At 39.4% G+C, this 21,590-nt stretch overlaps 3 protein-coding genes across 9 annotated transcripts in view; 1 reads left to right on the top strand and 2 right to left on the bottom strand.

Moving 5' to 3' along the window:
- Window positions 1-21,590, bottom strand: part of LOC110015877 — a 755,614-nt gene that overhangs the window by 453,835 nt on the left and 280,189 nt on the right. The window lies entirely within an intron of this gene.
- The window catches only part of csmd3 (CUB and Sushi multiple domains 3), a 478,616-nt gene that overhangs the window by 409,586 nt on the left and 47,440 nt on the right, over window positions 1-21,590 (top strand). For 3 of the 4 annotated variants that reach the window (XM_023959656.1, XM_023959655.1, XM_023959653.1), the window contains 6 exons: window positions 12,593-12,738; window positions 15,306-15,386; window positions 16,426-16,539; window positions 16,642-16,830; window positions 17,913-18,071; window positions 20,928-21,116. In XM_023959656.1, coding sequence (XP_023815424.1) covers window positions 12,593-12,738; window positions 15,306-15,386; window positions 16,426-16,539; window positions 16,642-16,830; window positions 17,913-18,071; window positions 20,928-21,116 — 878 coding nt within the window. The remainder of the gene's footprint in view (window positions 1-12,592; window positions 12,739-15,305; window positions 15,387-16,425; window positions 16,540-16,641; window positions 16,831-17,912; window positions 18,072-20,927; window positions 21,117-21,590) is intronic. The other variant, XM_023959654.1, reaches the window with a different exon arrangement.
- Window positions 253-8,353, bottom strand: LOC111948165. 2 transcript variants are annotated; one of them, XM_023959658.1, is made up of 4 exons: window positions 7,833-8,353; window positions 6,472-7,688; window positions 508-5,185; window positions 253-363 (listed from the first exon to the last, which is right to left on the bottom strand). In XM_023959658.1, the coding sequence occupies exon 3, from the start codon at window positions 4,830-4,832 to the stop codon at window positions 1,161-1,163; it is 3,672 nt and encodes a 1,223-aa protein (XP_023815426.1). In that variant the 5' UTR covers window positions 4,833-5,185; window positions 6,472-7,688; window positions 7,833-8,353; the 3' UTR covers window positions 253-363; window positions 508-1,160. The 2 variants fall into 2 exon arrangements, with proteins under 2 accessions (XP_023815426.1, XP_023815425.1); XM_023959657.1 differs by lacking the exons at window positions 6,472-7,688; window positions 7,833-8,353 and having other exon boundaries at window positions 508-5,317.

Below are 21,590 nucleotides of genomic sequence, written 5' to 3'. Positions count from 1 at the left end.
ATTTAAAAAAGGATCATGCCTGATTTTATGTGGGCTTTCTTTATAAAAATCAATTTTTATTTAATCTTTTAAATCTTGGTTTTTTTTTATTCATGTTTGTTCAATTATGTTTATTGCTATACAAAAAACAGATATATAAACAAATTTTTAGAATGAATGAATGAAAAATTTATGACGGACTCGAGGCCCAAATGACAAGACCATAAAAACAAACAGAACCAACATTCATTAACAGAGAGCATATAACAATGCTAAGATCAATAGACATAAGTGTAACTCCCCTCTGGATACATCACGGACACAAGGCGTTCTGTGTTGACGGGCGTTTATTGCACACAGGTGCCATCAAACATGCCGTGAGAACTGTACAAACATATAAATAAATATAAATGAAAATATTCTCACAGAGAACAAATTATGTCAATATACATCACATACATGATATAAACTAATATAAGACTTAGAAAAAACTCAATTGAATAAACTAATTAACATAAACTGTCATACCTCGTTGGCCGCAATACCACAAAGGGGGTTAAAAGACCTTTCTGCAACAACTCTTGAAATGACCCAAGTCCTTTTCCATGTAAAGGGAATAAAGTTAAACTCTTCACACTTTCTTCTTGTTATAACGTAAATGCTGACACTTTCTCCGTAGTCCATGTGCTCTGTCTGTAGCGTGTTACAACAATAACGGTCCTGACGGAAACAAAAATCAACTCAAAAGTTCCATTAACTGATAACGTGATTATAACCACTCCGATAATAATTACAAGGACTGTTTAACAGCAAATGAACATAAAATATGCATCACTGAAATTAATATGTAAACTTAAACTTAAACAACTTGCAAATGCCGTTGCTGGCAGTTACACTCCCACCAAATCACTTGTGATTTCTTAACAACTGAAGAAGGTCAAATAAAACACTCAAGAGTTTTAATGTAAGTAGTTTTTACTCATGACTCTGTGTTATTTGCTTCAAGGAGTGTTACTGTTTTAGTGATAGGCCTCTCCAAATATACTGGCTTAGTGAGTCGTTTTCCCTGACCATCAAGTGCTGAATCACTGATCAACAATTGCAGTTTCCTAACATGACCATCTGCACTAGGAAAGACCTTTGTAACTTTAGCCAGTTTCCACGCATTTCGAGGCACGCTCTCATCTTGAAGAATGACTATGTCGTTGACCTTCGAGTTTCTGTGGGCCTTGTGCCATTTTTGCCTCTGCTGGAGATTTAGCAGACCAGAACTCATTCGCCAAAAACTGCACTCTGCGCCATCTTTTGCGAAGATAAACATCTTCTGTCACAAACTGTCCTGGTGGTGGCAAGATGACTGAGGATTTCATTGTCAAAATGTGGTTGGGTGTGAGAGGCTGTGGTCCAGTGGGATCATTAAGCAAGTGCGCCGTTAAGGGCCTGCTATTTATGATTGCCATGACTTCATAAAAATATGTTCGCAGGGACGAGCTATCAAGTCTGCTGGAGGACTGATGGAGAATAGATGTTAAAACACTTCTTATTGTCCTGATCTGCCTTTCCCAAACTCCGCCCATGTGGCTGGCAGCTGGTGTGTTCATGACAAACTCACAACCCAATCGTTTTAGGGATTCTTGGTCCATCTGTCTTACAGTCTGCTGAAGCTCACGTTTTGCACCCACAAAGTTAGCACCCTGATCAGACCGAAGTTGACGCACATTTCCACGAATGGCAATGAAGGCTCGCAAGGCATTGATAAAAGAATCCGCAGTCATGTCATCGAGTACTTCTATGTGAACAGCACGAGAGCATAAGCAAGTGAATAGCAGACCATAACGCTTCAGTTCTTTCCTTCCTTCCTTTATGTAAAACGGGCCAAAACAATCCATTCCACAATAAGTAAAAGGAGGCGTTGTTTCTACTCGATCATGAGGTAAGTCTGCCATTTTTTGTACTTGAGCACTTCTTAACTTTCTACATTTGACGCACTTGTAGATGAAGGAAGACACTGCGTGACTACATCCAAGTATCCAGATGCCATTTGATCGAAGTTCATTCATTGTTATGCCACGACCCTGGTGTTGTACTTGTTGATGATAGTGTTCAATCAACAACTTTGAAATGTGGCTGCTGTCTGGCAAAATTGCCGGATGCTTGATGTATGGATGCAGGGTAGAATGTTTCAGCCGACCTCCCACTCTCATTACTCCTTGTTCATCCAAGAAGGGATTCAGTGTATGCAGCCGCTTAATCCTGTCTTGTGTTGTCATCTCTCCTTTGTGTTGGAGGTTTTGGATTTCTTCAGGAAATGTTTCTCGTTGAACAATGCTTATGATGGTAAGTTCTGCTTCTTTTCTCTCCTCCAGACTCGAAGCTACGTTGTTTCTTAATGACAAACCCTTGAACTCTCTGACACACCGCCTCAGTCTAGCAATGCCTTTGACTAACCTTCTCCAACTGGAAAACTTTGAAAAGCGGCTTGACAATGAGTCCTTTGCAGTCAGTATTTTGTGCACAATGACCTTTCGAAGTTCTGGGTCTTCAACTGTTATGTCTCCCACCTTAATGTCATCACTGGGAAGCTTCTCACACCAAAGAAAATCTGGTCCAGTGAACCAATTGGAAGAAACAAGCCCCTTGACTGTGCAGCCCCTGGATGTATGATCAGCAGGGTTTTCTTCAGAGGTCACATGTCTCCACTGACTCGAATTAGTGCTCTGCTTAATGGCCTGAACACGGTTTGCCACAAATATGTGAAATCGTCTTGCATCATTGTTGATATATCCCAAGACGACCCTTGAATCAGTCCAGAAGAAGTCTTGAGTCTCAATATCCAACTCCCTTCTGAGAAGGTTACTGGTTCTCACAGCAACAACGGCCGCTGACAGCTCGAGCCTTGGGATTGTGGTGACCTTCGAAGGTGTCACTCTGGCCTTACCCATAACCAGGGAGCAATGGACTCGATGTGACACGCTGATTGCTCTCAAGTAGGAACAGACTCCATACCCTGAAGCACTTGCATCTGAGAAATGATGCAGTTCATAACGCTGAACTTGTCCAAAATTGTCTGGAACATAGCATCTCTGAATTTTTATATCAGCTAGGTTCTTCAAGTCCAAGAGCCAGGACTCCCACCGTGGGAGAAGATCTTCAGACAGTGGCTCATCCCACCCAATGTTGTTGCGACACATCTCTTGAAGTATCTGTTTACCAACTAGAATGAATGGTGCAACAAACCCAAGTGGGTCAAAGATAGATGCCACAGTTGACAATACTCCTCTTCTAGAGAGTGGTCGCTCATTCACCTCAACCTTGAATCTGAACTGATCTGAGACTATGCACCATTTGATTCCAAGAACTCTCTCCATTTGTAGCTCACCCAGAGCTAAGTCTTGATTTTGTGTTGTTTCAGCGCACTCCTCCTTGGGAATTGATGCCAGTACCTCAGTGCAGTTTGAAATGAATTTGTGGATCCTTAGTCTGCCAGAACTGCAGATCTGTCTTGCTTCCTTGATCAGCGTTATTGCTTCGTCCACAGATGTAACGCTCATCAACCCATCATCCACATAAAAATTTCTTTCAATGAAGCGAATGGCTGCTTGACTAAAAAATCCACGCCCCTGGGCTGCAACGTGTTTAAGACCATAGTTTGCGCAACCAGGTGATGAGGCTGCTCCAAATAGGTGTACTCGCATACGGTAGACTGTTGGCTCAGTGTGAAATTCTCCGTTGTCCCACCAGAGAAATCTCAAATAATCCTGATGTTCTGCTCTTACATGAAATTGATGGAACATACGTTCAATGTCACACATCACCGCTACTGGTCCCTTGCGAAAACGGCAGAGAACACCTATCAGACTGTTAGTTAACTCTGGCCCAGTAAGCAGGTGGTCATTTAATGACACGCCTTTAAACTTAGCGGAGCAGTCAAAAACCACTCGTATCTTCCCTGGTTTGTGGGGATGATACACTCCATGGTGAGGAATGTACCAGGCTGGACTCTTGTTGATTTCATCATGTGGAACCTTTTCTGCATCCCCATTTGATATTATTTCAGTCATGAAGTTTGTATAATCTTTATGATATTGCTTGTCCCTCTCAAATCTCCTTTTCAGACATTTGAGGCGATGATTTGCACATCCTTTGTTGTCTGGCAGACTTGGGTTGTCTTCCTTAAATGGGAGAGGCATCTCACAGTGACCATTTGATTTCATTTTCAGTCCTTCTTCCATGATTGACATAAATCGGAGATCTTCTTGAGAGAGCTGAGCTTCTTCTGCAGATCTCTCGTTAAAGTCTGACTCAAGCATTTTCATCACATCTGGTGGAGTGATCAACTCTTTGACTTGAGTTCGGCATATGAATCTAACTTCATTTGTGAGTGTAGCAGTTGGCTGAAGATCAGGGACCACCTGTCTTACAACAATCTTGTGGCTGTTTCCAATTGAATCATTATAGTCCGAGCATGGACTGACACAGCCAACTATGCTCCAGCCCAGATCTGTTCTTTGAGCGAACGGTTCATTGTCATTTCCTGACACCACTTCTCTGGGTAACAAGGCTTGTGGACAGTTATACCCTATGAGCAGTCCAACATCACACTCTATCAATGGAGCGAGCTCTTCTGCTAGATGTTCCAGATGTGGCCACGCCCTTGCTGTTTTGGGTGTAGGAATGTGACTCAGGTTAGCAGGAATAAACTCTCTTGAGTAAGTTACTGGGAGAGGGATTCTCTTTGATGAATAGAAGCCTCTAACTTGCAGACCAGTTAATCTATGGCTTGGAATGACTGTGTTTCTTGATGCCAATGTGGATAGTTTTAACTGCACTGCCTCTTTGTGTAACTTCAGCATTTCTGCCTTTTCTTGCAAGATAAATGTAGTGTCACTTTGATTGTCTAGGAGTGCATAAACAAGAACTTCACTCTCTGGATCACTTATGGTCGACAACCAAACTGGAACAACTGTAGATGCATATAGACTGCTTACATCTTGCACCACTCGATTTGAAGTTGCATGGCTTGATGCTTCGTTGATCTGTTCAAACTTGATCCTTTCGCTTGATTTTTCCTTCTCCTTGTAGTTCTTACTCTCTTTTTGTTCTGTCTTTCTGCTCGGTTTGTCACGATCTTCATGTAGACATGTTGGGTGTTTACGTTTGCAAGTAACACATACGCTTCTTCCTTCACAGTTCTTTGAATGATGCCCTGTTCTCAAGCATCCAAAACACAGTTTTTTAGTTTTCACAAACTGAACTCTTTCAGAGATTGGCTTCTCCATGAACTTCCAACATGTTTGAATATCATGATTCAATTTCTCACAAAAAACACACCCCGAGTGTGTACTTTCTTTGGAACTGCTCAATAACACCTTTGCTCCAACATTGTGAGTCTTTGTTGACTTAACCCTTTCAGTGTCGTTAGACTTTAAAGCGTGAAGAGAAGTCACTGGATTGCAAGCTATTTTTGCCTCTCTGCCGATGAATTCAACAAACTGACTGAAGGTGGGAAATGATTTGTTCTCCTCTTCAATCTCCATCACCTTCCTGTTCCATCTGGCAACCAGCCAATCAGGAAGCTTGGTGAGAAGCTTCTGGTTTTCATCACTGTCATTAAGGACTTCCAGGCGCTTTATTTCTGACATTGCTGCTTCACAGCCTCTTAAGAAGTCTGAAAACTCTCTTAATTCTACACTGTCCTTGGGTCCTATTCTTGGCCATGAACTGAGTTTATCCTTGAAAGCTTTAGCAATCACAAAAGAGCTTCCATATCTTTCCTCCAGAATGTTCCATGCTGCCTGGTAGGCAGCATCTGTACTCAAGAGGAAATAACTCTCAATCGCCTTTCTTGCTGGTCCCCCGACATACTTGCGGAGGTAGTAAATTCTTTCATTCACTGAAATTTTCTTTCTACCTATCAGCGTTTGAAATGACATTTTCCACTCGTTGTATCTTAGTGGGTCTCCAGCAAAAACAGTAGGTTCTGGTACTGGTAGACGGCTCACATTGATAGACTCAGCTATTGCTTCAGCGAGAGCTGTTGTAGTGTCCTCTGGAGGTCTTTTAGGTTGCTTTTGGATGATATTGTTTGTTGCTGCCGCCTGCTGCTCTGTCCGTTTCCTTAAACTTGTCACACATTTGATTTGCACAGGTTTGGATTCATAAAAAGACTCAATTTCTTCTTCTGAGCTGATTTCTTGTTCATAAACCTGTAAGCGTGCCTTTGCAGCTTTCATCCTTTTAACAGTCTCTAAGCGTTCTATCTGTCTGCGCTTTTCTTCTAATGCATTTTGTCTCGCAGCATTCTCTGCTTCCTGTAATGCAATTCTTTGTCTTTCTTGTGCTTCAAGCATTTCAAGTTCTTGCGTTTCACTATCTATCTCTTCTAAAACCTTTAGAGTAGCTTGGTTAGCAGCTAACTCTGCTGCCGCCTCTTGTTTCCTTACAGAGGAGACACTTGAATGTTTTGATCCCATGCTTGAGGTGTTTACTGACCTTAGACTCGGTGAGCTCGAACTGCTTTTCCGGGATAGTGCAGATGAGAGCAAAGAGCCAGCCTCCGCCCAGTCCACTTGTTCTTTATTAACGTCTGGATTCCCCTCCATCTCTTGAAGATGGGAATGTCCACATCCAAGGATTTTCTTTGATACAGCATCGCAGGTGTCCACTCTACGTCGGGTTTCACTGTCTGGAGTTGTGCACTGTCGTAGGTCTTCATAGGCCCTTTTTGCATCTGTTGACAAGGACTGTATCTCGGTTAAAAGATCTTGTAAGATGTCACGTGAGGGAGCACCATCAAGCATTTTCTTAGCTTCCTTGGCAACAACCTTCCACTTCTCATAACTGACAGTAAAGCGATCCTTAAGTTTCTTTGATTTATCATCATAAATTACTTGAGCTTTCTCAGTAAGTTTACGGGTTCTTTGGCTTCTTCGTGGTGCTTCAGAAGAAGCTTGAGGCTCAACTTCAACTTCAGAGTCATTTGATATAACATTCTTGTTGGATCCGCACTCATCCATAATGGGAAATGTTTTCGTGTGCTTAATCTATCTAAAGAAAAATGCAGCTAAATTAACCAGCTTGAGTTGCTTGAGAATACTACTGTAGTAAAATAATGAAAGAAAATAATTATACCTAACGTTACTTCTTTTCTTCAGTTAAAAAAATGTACAAGAAATATAACCAAAATTTTTGCAGCACAAATTAACTTAAAACCTTTTGGCGATAATTTAAGAACACACTTTCTCTAACCAAACTAATTGTGTGCTTGCTCTTTTAAAGTTCAAGTAATATAATAACAGAACTAAGTCAAAATAACTTCAACTTAAACACATGCTGTACACCAGAATACTTATTTAGCACTTATAGAGTTTCTTTAAGCAAGCACTGAGTTAATCCACTTCTATACATTTAACTTAATTTAAAATGCATCTCTTCTTGGATTAGTCATGCACTGCCCTTTTTAACTCTTCTTGCAGCTTGTTAAGATTTTCCGTGTATGCGTCGTCTTAGCCTTGATGCTGATGTACAGACAGCCTCGGGAAACTTGCTTGCAGCTCCGTCAATGGCGGGCTCCTTTCATCACGTTCCACCTCACGCCGAGCGGAATCGAGTTCTCACTGTAACTCCCCTCTGGATACATCACGGACACAAGGCGTTCTGTGTTGACGGGCGTTTATTGCACACAGGTGCCATCAAACATGCCGTGAGAACTGTACAAACATATAAATAAATATAAATGAAAATATTCTCACAGAGAACAAATTATGTCAATATACATCACATACATGATATAAACTAATATAAGACTTAGAAAAAACTCAATTGAATAAACTAATTAACATAAACTGTCATACCTCGTTGGCCGCAATACCACAAAGGGGGTTAAAAGACCTTTCTGCAACAACTCTTGAAATGACCCAAGTCCTTTTCCATGTACAGGGAATAAAGTTAAACTCTTCACACTTTCTTCTTGTTATAACGTAAATGCTGACACTTTCTCCGTAGTCCATGTGCTCTGTCTGTAGCGTGTTACAACAATAACGGTCCTGACGGAAACAAAAATCAACTCAAAAGTTCCATTAACTGATAACGTGATTATTACCACTCCGATAATAATTACAAGGACTGTTTAACAGCAAATGAACATAAAATATGCATCACTGAAATTAATATGTAAACTTAAACTTAAACAACTTGCAAATGCCGTTGCTGGCAGTTACAATAAGAACCAGGCAAAACACAAAGTATAAACTTAAAAACTGAAGGACTATTTTTTGCTTATTGATATGCGTAAATCCAACCAACGTCACTGTCCTCTAGTCCACAGACATCAACAGGAACAGAAATACAGGTGGCAACTCCAAACTGCATAGTAGGAGCGCCCCCTGGTTGTCTTGTGCACACTACCTATTTATTTATTTATGTTTTTTTTTTTCCTAGAACTTTATTGATCACAACGATCCAATACAAAAAAGTGAAATACAATAACAAAAAAGGAAGAAGTAGCTAGTAGCCGCCGTTACCTTCCGAATCGGTATCAGCCGGAGCCACAGATGAGCTGCTCTGAGTCGTGGTACTGTTTGTTCCCGGGAGACTCGCTGAACAGCATGAAGAGCAGCGCACAGATCAGCGTGGCCACGATGACCAGCAGCGTGAGGCTGACACACTGGTCCGCGATGGGACTGAGCGCGAAAAACCTCAGTGATTCCTTACAGTACAGAATCGCTGTCAGTCAAAAGGAGATGTAGTCTTTCGACAGACCCTCCAATCATCATGCGGAAGCTCGGAGTCCGGGCCAGCCCACTCCCCATTGACCCCCAGAGACGCTGAGCGTCCGTGGGCGGTACATAAGCGCAGCGTTTATCCAATGACCGTCTAGTCTCGAAGCGCTGAAAAAAAACTTTCAAAGCAGCCTAATTGAAGTCAATGGACGATGGGCTTCAATAGGGAAATGCACTGTGACACTGCGGGAATGTATGAGAAGGAAATCGAGTCAGCCGACCTGCTATATGTAACTGATTCTGAACAAACCCGTCTTTGAGATGAACGTTTTCTAACGCATTTGTAATTAATAAAATGTTAATACAATAGTACATATTTGACCATTAGTTTTGTGACATTATAAGGGAAGCCGAGCTTCCCCTTGCAGTCTTAGAGAAATCGCCCATGGTGGCAAGCTTGCAAAAGTGGCGTTCCCCTGTTGCTTGCACATTTTTTATCTGAATATTGTGAAGATGTAATACATGAATCGTCGGGTCAAGCTGATCCAAACAGTATGACATATAATATGAACATAATAGGTATATGGGTGTGGTTAACAAAAAGACATCAGTTGCCAAGGAAATCCAAAAGTTGACTTTTGCCCATTCATCTAAAAATTATACAGATCTGTTCATCACTCTCAGGCAACCAAAAAAAAAAAAGGAAATAAAACCAACAGAAAAGCTGCCATTTTGAAAAAAAAAAGTGTGTTTTGTTTTCATGAATTTGTCACATTCAGCTCTGACCAGGGCGGCTGGGGCCGAAGGGGAAGAGTGTGAGTGTGGGGTGGGGGATGGGGGGGTAGCAGCAATTCAGTCGCTATGTTTTTTCTTTTCTTTAAACCAATCTCAATTTGTAAAATATCCAGTAAGGACGTTCATACATGCTACACGTTTTTTACGTTTTTCCCCCCCAAAACTGCTCACTAATTGGCTAAGTTCCTGCAAGGGTTACCATGACGACAGACATCTCTGCTTAAATAGTTTGGCATAATTCCCTTTTCGTCATGGTTTACATATTTCTGTCCTGTCTGTTCCTCTCATTATCTCCTAAGCTCATTCGGCCCACGGTGTAATTCAGTATGCACTCCATCCTTCTTCCTTTTCCTTTGTTATTCCTCTTGAGGGGTGCAGCCTATGGCAGCAGCAGACATTTTGTCGATGCAGGTGTTTAAATGGCTCTCAGATCCACACTGCCTGGATATCTGCAGGTACATGGTGGCAGCAGGACCGTAAATAGCCTGTTAGGCTTATTTCTGTTCTTGCCATGTCGCAGCTCTGTTTTCTGTTGCCCTTCTTTAAATGCCGCTTCTGATAAATGGACCACAGGGTGCAATGTCCCCTGGCAGCAAGTCAACAGACAAAACACAAAAGCAGCTCAGTAAGACAGTGCGTGGGGGTTGCTGGTGACGCATTAGCCTACAAATGATGTATTTCTGATCACTTTTTTGCCATTCTTAATCTAGTCAGTTGTGTTTTCCTTCTTTTTGTTTCTTCTAACATATGAGTAAAATACACTATCTTTCCCTTTTTTTATGTAAAAGGGATTTAAAATATTGACAATTGTGCTTTACTTTCCTAATTCTTTACAATTATTATTTTTTTCTTTTTTTTATCATGTCTTCAATTTTAAAAAGGATAAAAGTACACAACTGGGTTATCTTTGGTGCTCTTACTTGACTCTAAAAACTAAAACCATGACTTGCTTCCTTCAGCTCTGCCTACATGTCATGGTTGTAACTCATAACTGTTGTTTCCTGCCCGTTCTTCCCACACCAAACATTGCAATACTGTTGAGCCATGTGTTGCCCACCCCCACATGATTGTGTGAATTCTATAAATTTGGTTGCACAGCGTGTTTCTGACCCCGCTGCCTGTCGGAAAAGTGGGCAGACGGCGGAACTCACACAAAGCAAGCACAACAGCCGCACAAGAACACACTGAAAACTCCCGATGTCAGTCATATAGTCCTAATGTCGGCTCCCTGCAGAGAGCACAGTTTCAGTGGTAAAGGTGTGATTTTCACAGCGGCCTTCTCAGTCCAGAGCCAGCAGACCTGACAGTCACAAAGTCTGCTAATTGGTCTCATGCTGGGAGACTTACTACAGAATTTTATTCCAAAAGTTGACAGATACATTAGATGTTACAGTTTAATGTGCAAACTCTCACTGCACATGTTGTTATAGAGCACTAATAACTGCTACTGGATGAGTATCAGCAGTAAAAGGTAAACACTGCTGAAGGGGATTCAGAGAAGATAACTCTTCTATAACTCTGCACATTTAATAGGACCTATCCCAAATCACTAAATATCTGAAAACTTGTATTTTATTCCCCTTCATGATGATTCTTTTTGATCACAATGAATTAGTTTGAAATTTAACCTTGTAAAGCACACTACGTCACTACTTATAGAATTTAGATGTTTTTTAAACCTTTTGATGAAATCCACCAAAAATTGCTGTGTTTTTTTTTTTTTTTTGTGCACACAACAATGTTAGTTTGAAATATGGACATGAGTGCTCAGGGAAGAAAAAAACACCTTATTTACCCACTGTCTCAAATTTTTAACATTGTGTAACTGTATTATAAAATAATGACTTATCATTATTTGGATAAGTATCATTATTAGGTCAAAGTTTGAGCTTATTTTCACCATAAAGTTTTGAGAATTAGCTTAATTTTCTTGCCAAAAGTGTTTTTAAGATTTCACGGAGACAGCCATTTTGAAATGAGCAGAAAAAGTCCACTACTGCCCCTAGTGGAATGAAGGTGAATGACAGGGCAGAAAATTCAGACTAAGTTAGATCCAATGAGTTCTAAAGGAGTTTTAATCATACCAATCAGATAGGGGTCTCAGTGTGTATCAAATATGATACAAATGGTGACATAGAATTTAGCTTATGGTGTTCACATTGAACAAGCAAAAACATTGGGTTTTCTTCTTCTTCTACTGTTTACCAGTGCATGTCACTCCACCTATAGTTGGAAGAGGCTTGATTCAAAATGTCGAAACAGTAAACACGTCACGAATCTTGCTCCAGGCTTTTTCTTTCACAGCTCTATCCGACACATGAAAGTCTTGATGTGATAGAATTCCGGCTGGGCTAAAAGAGCAATTATTATTTTCTCCTTCCTGATTAATTTTCAAGTGGTTGAAAGCTGCGTGAATGAAAAGGGAGGCCTTTTCATGGTGTGTTCATTGGTCACACGGTTTGTACGTAGAGCCCAAAACGATCGTAGAAACCTGCGTAGCTACATATGAACCCACTTACATGAATTTACTTAGACTTATCATTAAAAGTTGCCGCTTGAACGTGACTTGCCAAAGGCGGTGTGAATGTAGCTTTTAAACCAAGTGTTTCCTTGTGTGAAAGTGCTTTCAAAGAGCAACCTTAACACAAAACTCTGCTGTCTTAGGTAATAGTACTTGTGTGGTTCTCATGTCGACCCGTGTGACCCTCATCTATTAGCCAGGAGTTTTTAAACTTTTTTTTTTAATTAGACATATTAGACAGAAAGTCCTTTATAAACGAACATCTAAGAAAACAATTTTTCTTGAGTACAATGGCAAAGGTAACGTTTTTGTTAGGACTCTTAGATTGGCTCATATCACAATTTAAGCACAAGTACAGTCAAACTTGTGTTATGTCTCCTAATTATCATTAAATATTTTCATTCTAGCCTCTAAAATATTGATTTTTTTTTTAAAATCAAAAACAGCCGCCTATGATTACAACAGTAACTAATCCAAGTTAAGATGTAATTCTATGTCCTTATTGTTGTGCTGTCCTATCGTGTTTGTTGCACTGGTTTAGTATGTAAACTTGACTGCGTTTCTTGTTTCTCCACAGGGATGGTCCAGATCAATCATCCCCTCAAATTGGCCAGTTTAGCGGGAACACAGCTTTGGAGTCTGTCTACTCGACCTCCAACATCATCCTCATCAAATTCCACTCTGACTTCTCTGGAGCTGGCTTTTTTGTCCTTAGTTATCATGGTAGGAAAATGTTTTTACAGTGTGAGAATATCCTAACCGTATTTGTGTTTTTCAGCTAAAAATGATGCGCTTTTCTTCTTTTTTCTTTGAACTTTGCCTTTTAGTCCTAAAGTTTTCTTACACCTGCTTCCATTATTTAATAATGAATATTGGAAGCTTTGGACAGTTTTATTAACTACTCTGTGAAAAAAAAGAAAAAGTATCTCTGTTTTTCTTTTTACTTCAGGCATAGATTTTGGATTTGGAATTCATTCATTTTAAGCAATCAAAACAAGTAAACAAAAAACCAGAAGACAAACAAAGAAAGATTTATCTATATCTCGAACTTTGGATGATTAGTCATGACTTAATTGGAAAATATTATAAAGTAAAAAATGATACACTTCCATATACATCTACAAACATATGTACCGGTAAATTATGCCAATATAATTGTTCTTAATCCTAAATTGACATATCTGTAATTATACATACAGTATATGACACATTGAAACCGTTGAATGTAAATTTTGTCAAATAATTATTTACCTAAAAAGGAGGTGAAGGAAGTGGATTTAAATAATCCCACCTCTGTTATGCTTTTCTGTATTACTTCACTATTTTGTTGTTTTTAAATAGTTATCATAATCTGGTTCATAATTCAAGTAATTTATACTTTACCAGGAAAGATCAGTAATCAAATCCATATGTATTCATTATACCAAAAACAAAGATAAAGTGTTTAATGATTCTATTAAAAGGCATGACATTATTCCAACTTTCAATTTTGCTGCCTAACTAAACGATTATCTGTTTTTCTATTCTATTCTCATGCCCACATTTTCTTTGCACATCATAATTAGCCGTCATCAAACTGTGCAGAATTCTTTTTTTGATGAACCATCCTATTTCGCCAATGAAGGATTTCACCAGATGCTGTCATGCCCGAAATGAGATCTAATGTGACAGCGAGCCCTCAAAAGAGTCCAGTTTTCATTTTGGACTCTTTTCACGCCACAAACTCTCAGATGAGCGAGCGGTCCAACTTCTCCTTGGTGAGGGTTTCCGTTCAGTGCTCTTTACTTGGAATATGTCAGCTGGTTTCTAAGCAGAGGCTTCCCTTTCTAAGATGGATGCTGCTAATGAATCTTGTTGGCAGCTTTTAATGGTCAGCTGCCACATTCACACAGGAACAGCACCATGTGATGGATTCAAGTTTGTCTTCAAGTCCTGCTTTATTGGACCATGAACGGAAAATATTGACAGGGAAGATGGATACACTGCAGTGGGAGTTACATGTATGGCGGTGGTAGTTAGCAAGCACTCCGATCATCTTTTGATCTATTTTCAATGCGCTTCCAGTTCTCTTTTAATTATGATTCTGCCACTTTTAAACAAAATCAAAAAAAAACTTTGTCGTTTTCTAGGACAGTTTCTGCAGAGCAGCAGGAGTTCATTAGAAATTCACCTCTAAGTTATGGGCGGGACCGTTGGCACAGATCAAACCCAGTCCCCCCCTTCCCCTCCCCCAGCATTTTAAAACAGCACTTTTTCTTCTTCTCCTGGTTCACAACAATTTGCATGAAGAAATACTCAGAAATACAATTTTAACAAAACAACAAACATAATTTTCATTTGTAAGAAGACTATTCTCCAAAGGTTGCAAGGTTTCCTACAAACACCACAATAGAAGAAAGTGTTCAGATGCGTCTGAAATCATGAATTTCGGTAACCCAAATCAGGATGTTATAGTTAGCAGTGGGGATATCTGCTTGAGTTAGAAATGTCAACGGAACCCCAGAAGAATCTACTGTTGGAGGTATTTATCTGCACCGTTGTATCTTTTTTATCTCTGGGTGAAGTTTTTGAATGCTCAGTGCCGACGAGAGAGCAACACAGTGGTGGATAATGTTGTCATGGATATAAGTCTGAAAATACGCGCGTGACACGAATGTGGAAGTAGCTATAAAAATAGAGCTTAGTGAGATCAATGACTGCTCATCCACTTTTACGGAGGCATTCGCACTGGACTCACAAACATGTGTGCATTCAGACATACTGCCAAGCACACAGACCACAGGGCTTTGATATGCATGAGAGCAGCAGATACTATTGGCAGGTCTCATTTTCATAGTCAATTTCATCCTGACTTATTGCCCTCAGCTCTAGCTCCCTCTCTGGTTCTCAGCACTGTCTGTCTGTCTGTCTTTCCGTCCGTATATTTTCAGCCTCTCTCTTCACATTCATGCAGTAATATTGATCACAGCCTTCAGCTCAGCTGCAGAGAAGCCAGTTCCTCTTTTATGATTCAAGGCAGTGCTCTGTCTATGCAGCTGTTTTTTCTCCTCTAACTTCTTCAGGCTTGGATGACCTGACCGCCTGAACTTAAAAGTGAAGTTAAGCTGATAAAAGCATGTTGAAACATCCAAACAGGACACAGAATTACCAGTAAAAAGTGGTGAAAGTTTCAATTTTCCTCCCTTCTCAATATTTTCAGGACTACAGATTGATTGTTCTCTATTTTTTTTATTTTTTTTTGTTACTCTCTGTTGTCCTCTTTCTGCATCTCTGCCGCCTGCTGCTCCCAGCCTACCAATTAAGGGTTTGCCAGCCTCCTCCAGAAGTGCCCAACGCTGACATCCTGATGGAGGATGGCGAACTGGAGATAGGTGAGCTGTCGGTCTAAGTGTCATACTTCTAGATGAGACAATTTGACACCAGATGCAAAATTAGGCTTGCAACTTTCCAACAACCAAGTAAACAGCAATGATCTCTAACAGCTCTTTGTTGTCTTGATGTCTTTATACTCTTTAATCGTAAGTATTGAGGTGAAAAAAACATCAGATCCATCAGATCTGAGCAGTAGTGTCAGGTAAAGGTGTTTGGACTTTAGAATAAAGAATAATTCTTGCAGCGTTTCAAATAATTTTTCCTTTGTTTTTTGTTCGACCTAAACTTTTGTTTTATTTACCGTATTTTCTGCACTATAGGATACACCATCAATAAATGGTCTATTTTCCAACTTATGTCATTTTCAAGGCGCACCAAACTGTAAGGCGCACTAAACGAGACAAAAGAGCTAGCGATAAGTCTGTCAGTCAGTCAGACTTTATTAACTGTGTGAATAAAGTCGAGAAACTAGTCTAGTCTAGTTCATAACTAGTTTGTAACGCTCTATATGTTAGCCACATTTTTCAAAATACCTGTCATTTCAAACCAAGAAGAAACAATGCTGTCACTAGTGACACATAAAAACGTACAGTGTGACACCAATACATGTTAGCTGCATTAGCATATTCACAACAACACCCAACCTTGTTTGCAACACGTATGGAAACAAAATGATACCACTAAAACAAGCGTTGCCGTGAATACGATAACTCCTAACCTTGTTATTAACATGTAAAAAAACAAAACAGTGCTGATCAGTAGTAAGTTGTTTCACAGTTTTGTTATTATTTATTTATTTTTTTTACTAAAATCATCAGGCCAACTGGAGCTGACTCAATGCATATAGATTCTTTAGATGCAGTATGATTACCGGTACACACTTAAAAAAACACCTTTAAGTGTAAAAGTGTATGTGTGAAATATGTAAATGTATCAGAGGCTGAAAAGGAGCTGTGAATGTCTTTTTTTTTGTTTTTTTTTTCAGTGTGGTATTCCGTTTTAAAAATCCTCTCCCACATAATGATTTTCTATGTCTAGGTGACATCATTCGCTATAAATGCCACCCTGGATTTTCATTGGTTGGCAGTGAAATTCTAACCTGCCGCTTAGGAGAGAGACTACAGATGGATGCACCACCTCCAACATGTCAAGGTGTGAACTAAGATCTGCATCTAAGTGCCAAAAAAGATCTTGTTTTGAAAGTCTGTTGATCTTATATAACCTTCTCTTTTTATAATTGTCTCATTGCCTTAGTTCAATGCCCTGCACACGATGTGCGATATGACTCGTCGGGCGTCATCCTGAGTCCTGGCTGGCCAGAAAGCTATCCCAACCTCCAAATGTGCTCCTGGAGCATAACAGTAGAAAAAGGATACAATGTCACCATAACCATTGAGAGTTTCCACACTGAGAGAGAGTTTGACGTGCTGGAGATCTTTGATGGTAAGGAAAACACAAAGGAACAAATAAAGACATAAAGAAACACATTTTTTTAAAAACATACACAGGCTTTAACCTTTTTGACACCTGAGATGTCACAGGCGACACCTAAATAACACACATTCTTTGACACACCGTGATGTCCGGTTTATACTTTATGGCGATTGGCCATCAATCATATTGCATTCCTAACAGTATCGTGTGGTCTAGTTCTCGCTTGTGACTGTCCTTAATAACTGTGACAATCTTCTGAGTGACGTTTACTTTTTAGGCCTATTGTCTCCAGCCTTTTAGTGGTTTGGTATTTTATTTATAGTGATATATAGATATCTTTTTATGTATCTAAAGTTTGTAAAACAGTTTTTTTTGCATTTCAAAAGCCTCAACATACTACATACTGGTACTTTAGATAAAAAGTTACATTTGAAATGAGTTTCTACCTGCTCCATATCTTACTCAAACACAGCTGAAGTTATAGTTGCATAAGAAAGTAAACATGCAGGGAAAATGTTTTTTATTTTTTTGTACCTAAGTCAGAATGAAATAATGTCCACCCCCCTGGTATTTAGAATGTTGTAATAGCGCCCTTGTCTGCAAAATCTCAGAACGTGGAAACGGCAATTTTCTGGATCGAGTTTGGTCCGGCATTGCGTTTACTAACCGCTTGAAATAGTACAGGTTAAAAGGCGTGATATGCGTCATCAGCTTGTGTCATATTTCACAGCGTTTGGAGTGATTCCCTTCCGATGATCGTGCGACCAATGCAACCCAAGCAATTATAAATTGTTTTGGAGAACAAACCGCGCCTAACTCCTCAACCGTTTGTGCAGTCACTGTCAATCAACTGATTCTGACGCGAGGTGTCTTTGCATATCAGCTTTGGACCATTGTGCTAATGCTAAGGCTGCTTTTCTCAGAATCTGCTTGAATTATATTAATTGCGTGAACGGTTAAAGAGTTACATTGATTGTAAGAATGCCAAGGATGGAGCTAAACTCCTGTGTTAAAGGATGAATTTATTAACACAACTATGTAGTCTAGCTGTCTATATTTTGCCTTTTTTCTCTTTTGTTTTACCACCACAGGTCCCACTCCCAACAGCCCAACTCTGGCAACACTGAGCGGTGACCTGCCAACACCGTTCAACATCACAACCTCCAGTCACCAGTTTTTGGTCCGCTGGTCTTCAGACCATGGCACCAACAAGAAAGGCTTCAGAATTCGCTATGTTGGTGAGTACCAAAGTATGTATCCCAACTTTACTTTTTACTACTTTACAATACAGTGCATGTAAAATAGAGACAGACAGAAGACTCTAAAAGTGCATTGACATTGTTCAGTGTTGATAAAAAATTACAACTATATATCCATGTATTTTTCAATCGCATAAATTGATTGTCCCTCTACTTTCTTGTTAAACTTCTGTCTGTCTCCCAAAGCAGTTTGCTGGATCAGTTAACTCTTTAGATCCTATTCTGAAAACTTGACAGGTACACATGTCCACCTGAGCTTGCAAAGGAAAATGTCACATTTTTAAGTAATGAGGCTTTAGAGATTTTTTTCAAATGATTTATTTGTAATTGTTTAGAGTTAGTTGGACAATTCATCAGTTTGCTTTTTTTCACTCAACAACCTCTTATCAGAAGACTCCCTCTTTAACCTTTGAAGTACATCCACTCCATGATGATTAAATGATGAAGAGAAAAGTCTCTTAAAACACTGTAACATTCTTTGGTGGCTATGATTAAATTGCACTTCTGCAAAAACTGTTTATTGCACAGTGGATGCTTATAAATAACCGTTTTAGCTAAATCAGGCCAATGTCTGCACATTTTCTCCAGAGAGCAATCATTATGTGTAATGATTTTAATTATGAAGACTATGTTTAAAGCCCATGTGGAAGCAACAGCTCTTCGTTATCACTCTCATTACAGCTAGCTGAGGTATCTGTTTCATTTTAAAGAGAATTGAAGTATGACTGAATTCAGTGGTTTAATGTCAATGGCGCTAAAGTCACCGCAGGGAAATGGATCTAGATTAGATCTGTCAACTGGCTGCTTTGTCTGTGTGCGGCTTAAACATATATTTCATTCACAAATAAACAGTGTCAAAGAGTGTTATTCCTTTTGCTAAACTGTACAAAACCTCCCTGGAAAATGCTCTGTGTTTTTTAGCCAAAGAAGAAAACATCTGAAGCTGCTCCGCTAACCTTTAAGTCACATTGTCTTTTGTTAGTTCAAGCACACTCACCTCAAATCTGAGGCCAACAATAAACTTTAGGGACAGTGAAACACATGTATCTCTAAGAAATAAGGCTGGTTCACTCCTTTCTTTTGAGCTGCTGCCCATAGAGTTGGAGTTTGATGTATCCTTCAGAAGGTTCGACTGAGAAACATTAAGTAAGAATTACTAGTGGCATATTGACATTATTGCATAGGAGTGGATCCAGATCTACAGATACAGGGATGTGAATAATTTGTACTCTGGGGCAGACACTTTAACTTATTGCCAGGGTGTTGGCAGCTCCAGCACGACTGTCCCCGAAAGACTCTGATATTGTCTGAAAAAGAGAATTACTACTTCTTCTTGGAAGATAATTTTCTAAAATGGCTTTGAGCCATTGATAACTTTGTGAGTGGTGTGTCCAATGGTAGTGTCTGACATCTGCTGTAGCAGGGCTCACTGAAAATTCAATTCTACCGAGAGAGATTTGTAGTTTTTAATTATATACAGTTTGCTACCAGAAATGGGTCTTGGGTAAAAATATTTGTTCTTCGGTTGGCACTTAAAGTCATGAAAAGGATTCTAGAAAACATTTTTACTTTTGATAGGCCATCAGTACCAGGAAATGCTTTCTCTACATTAAGGCAATGTCACACAGCTACTACATTCATTTTGCACATTTTCCACATCTGAAATTCGGTCTTATTGCGAAATCTAGAAAATTGTGCGCGATCTTTGCGAGACGCAAGTGGCTTCCTACGACCGTTTCACATATGTCTAATGGACTTTTCACACATGTACCCCCGATCTATACCTTTTATATGGAGATATGGTGCTCATATCTCGTTAAAAATATGTTAGTGACACACGGATTTTGAGCCAGGTTTGTCTTTTGCATTTATTTACGTGTTCTTTGCCTTGTTTATTCGTACTTCTTCTGTGGTTTTAACGTAGTTTAATTCATGATAGATCCGTGAAAATTTCATGTCAAGACCAATACTTTTCTCACTTCTTTTCAACCTATGTTCATGTACGACCAATTTTCATCAGTGAACTATCCACGAAATGTACGGATGCCTGTGTGACACGACCTTTAGCCAACTTTTTAATTAAGTACGTTTTTTAATAATATGTCTGACTTCTCTGTGAATGCAAACAGACTAACCAGAAATACATGTTCTGCTCATTCAAAACACTTCTTTTTTCACAAAGTGCTGGAAGTAACCACTGATGACAATTGAACATTCAAAATACGATCTTTTTGCAGACTTGTTTCTGGTCAATTTTGTAGCGTTTGTTCTGGTTATGTAAGGCCCGTCAAGTAAATGTAAGAAAACAGCAGTTGACTCAGAAAAGAAACATTACTTTGGGTCATCCGTGTCATGTGTTTCCTTTACTCAAAGACAGATGAAAAACAACAAACTAGATCTGCCTGAGTTTAATCTAATTTCTTATTAATGGATAACTATTGTTGTGGGATGAAGGACTTATGATTATCCCGTTTAAGTGGTCACTTGAAAAATTTGACATCTCGAGTAATTGGATAATGACCACATATTTGATGTGCATGTAAAAGAGCTCATTGTCCATTCAGATAAATCAGTAAATGGACCAAAACGTTTCCAGAATCTTCTGATGATCGCATTTCTAATGCAATTTGCAAACCTGTGGCTACTTTCACTTATTCAGTTATCATAGGCATATTAACAAGCTATTTTTTCCTAAAAGAAACTTAACCACCCCCACAAAGAAAAAATATGTCTCCAGAACTACAACACATTTTTCCCCTTACGTTGCAGAGCTGCTGTATAGATTCTATCTGTATATACATCTATGTCATTTTTAAAATATTTTTTAAATTCTTCTTTGTGTTGCAGCCATGTACTGCTCCACCCCAGACTCCCCACTCCACGGCTCCATTTCCTCCCAAAGTGGGGGTCACGTTAACAGCGTTGTGCGGTGGGCCTGCGACCGTGGTTATCGTCTTATAGGCAACGCCACAGGAACCTGCCGGCGTACACCACTGGGTTACCATGCCTGGGACTCGTCTGTACCTGCATGCCAAGGTTTGGTTTGGTTTGAGAATATCCTGTGTGATGTTTAAGAAATGACCCCTTCGTGAGAAGGACAACAAACTACTACTAGACTAAAAGACAAGTGGGTTTTGAAGCAAACATTTCTAACTGCTAAAAAAATGTAACATTAGAAGCACCAACAATTACAGTTCAATATAACTCTACTCCACTGCCTGTTATGTTGTGAGTAAAAGAATGATTGTTAAATGTTATACTTTTTTAAAAGAATTAAAACAAAAAATTGTAAAAAAAATAAAAAATAAAAGTGTAGTCTTGAATTAAAATGATTTACACTCGTTTTACTTTGACAGCATTGTAGGTTATTTTTTTTCCCCCTTTTAAAGGTACAAGAAGGAACCCAAAAGCTTGACTACCGTGTCTCTTCAATTGTTTACACAATTAATGTAATTACAGCGGATTCTCAAGCGGAGAAAAGTAGCCTTTTGCTGATATGCAACACTTTAA

This window comes from Oryzias latipes, chromosome 11 (genome assembly GCF_002234675.1).
Source record: "Oryzias latipes chromosome 11, ASM223467v1".
Classification (NCBI taxonomy): domain Eukaryota; kingdom Metazoa; phylum Chordata; class Actinopteri; order Beloniformes; family Adrianichthyidae; genus Oryzias; species Oryzias latipes.
This window is presented reverse-complemented; position numbering and strand designations above follow the sequence as displayed.

What these genes read in the sequence shown, in the direction of transcription:
- LOC111948165 (XM_023959657.1), bottom strand. Translation starts at nt 5,258, where the DNA reads ATGGAGAAGCCAATCTCTGAAAGAGTTCAGTTTGTGAAAACTAAAAAA.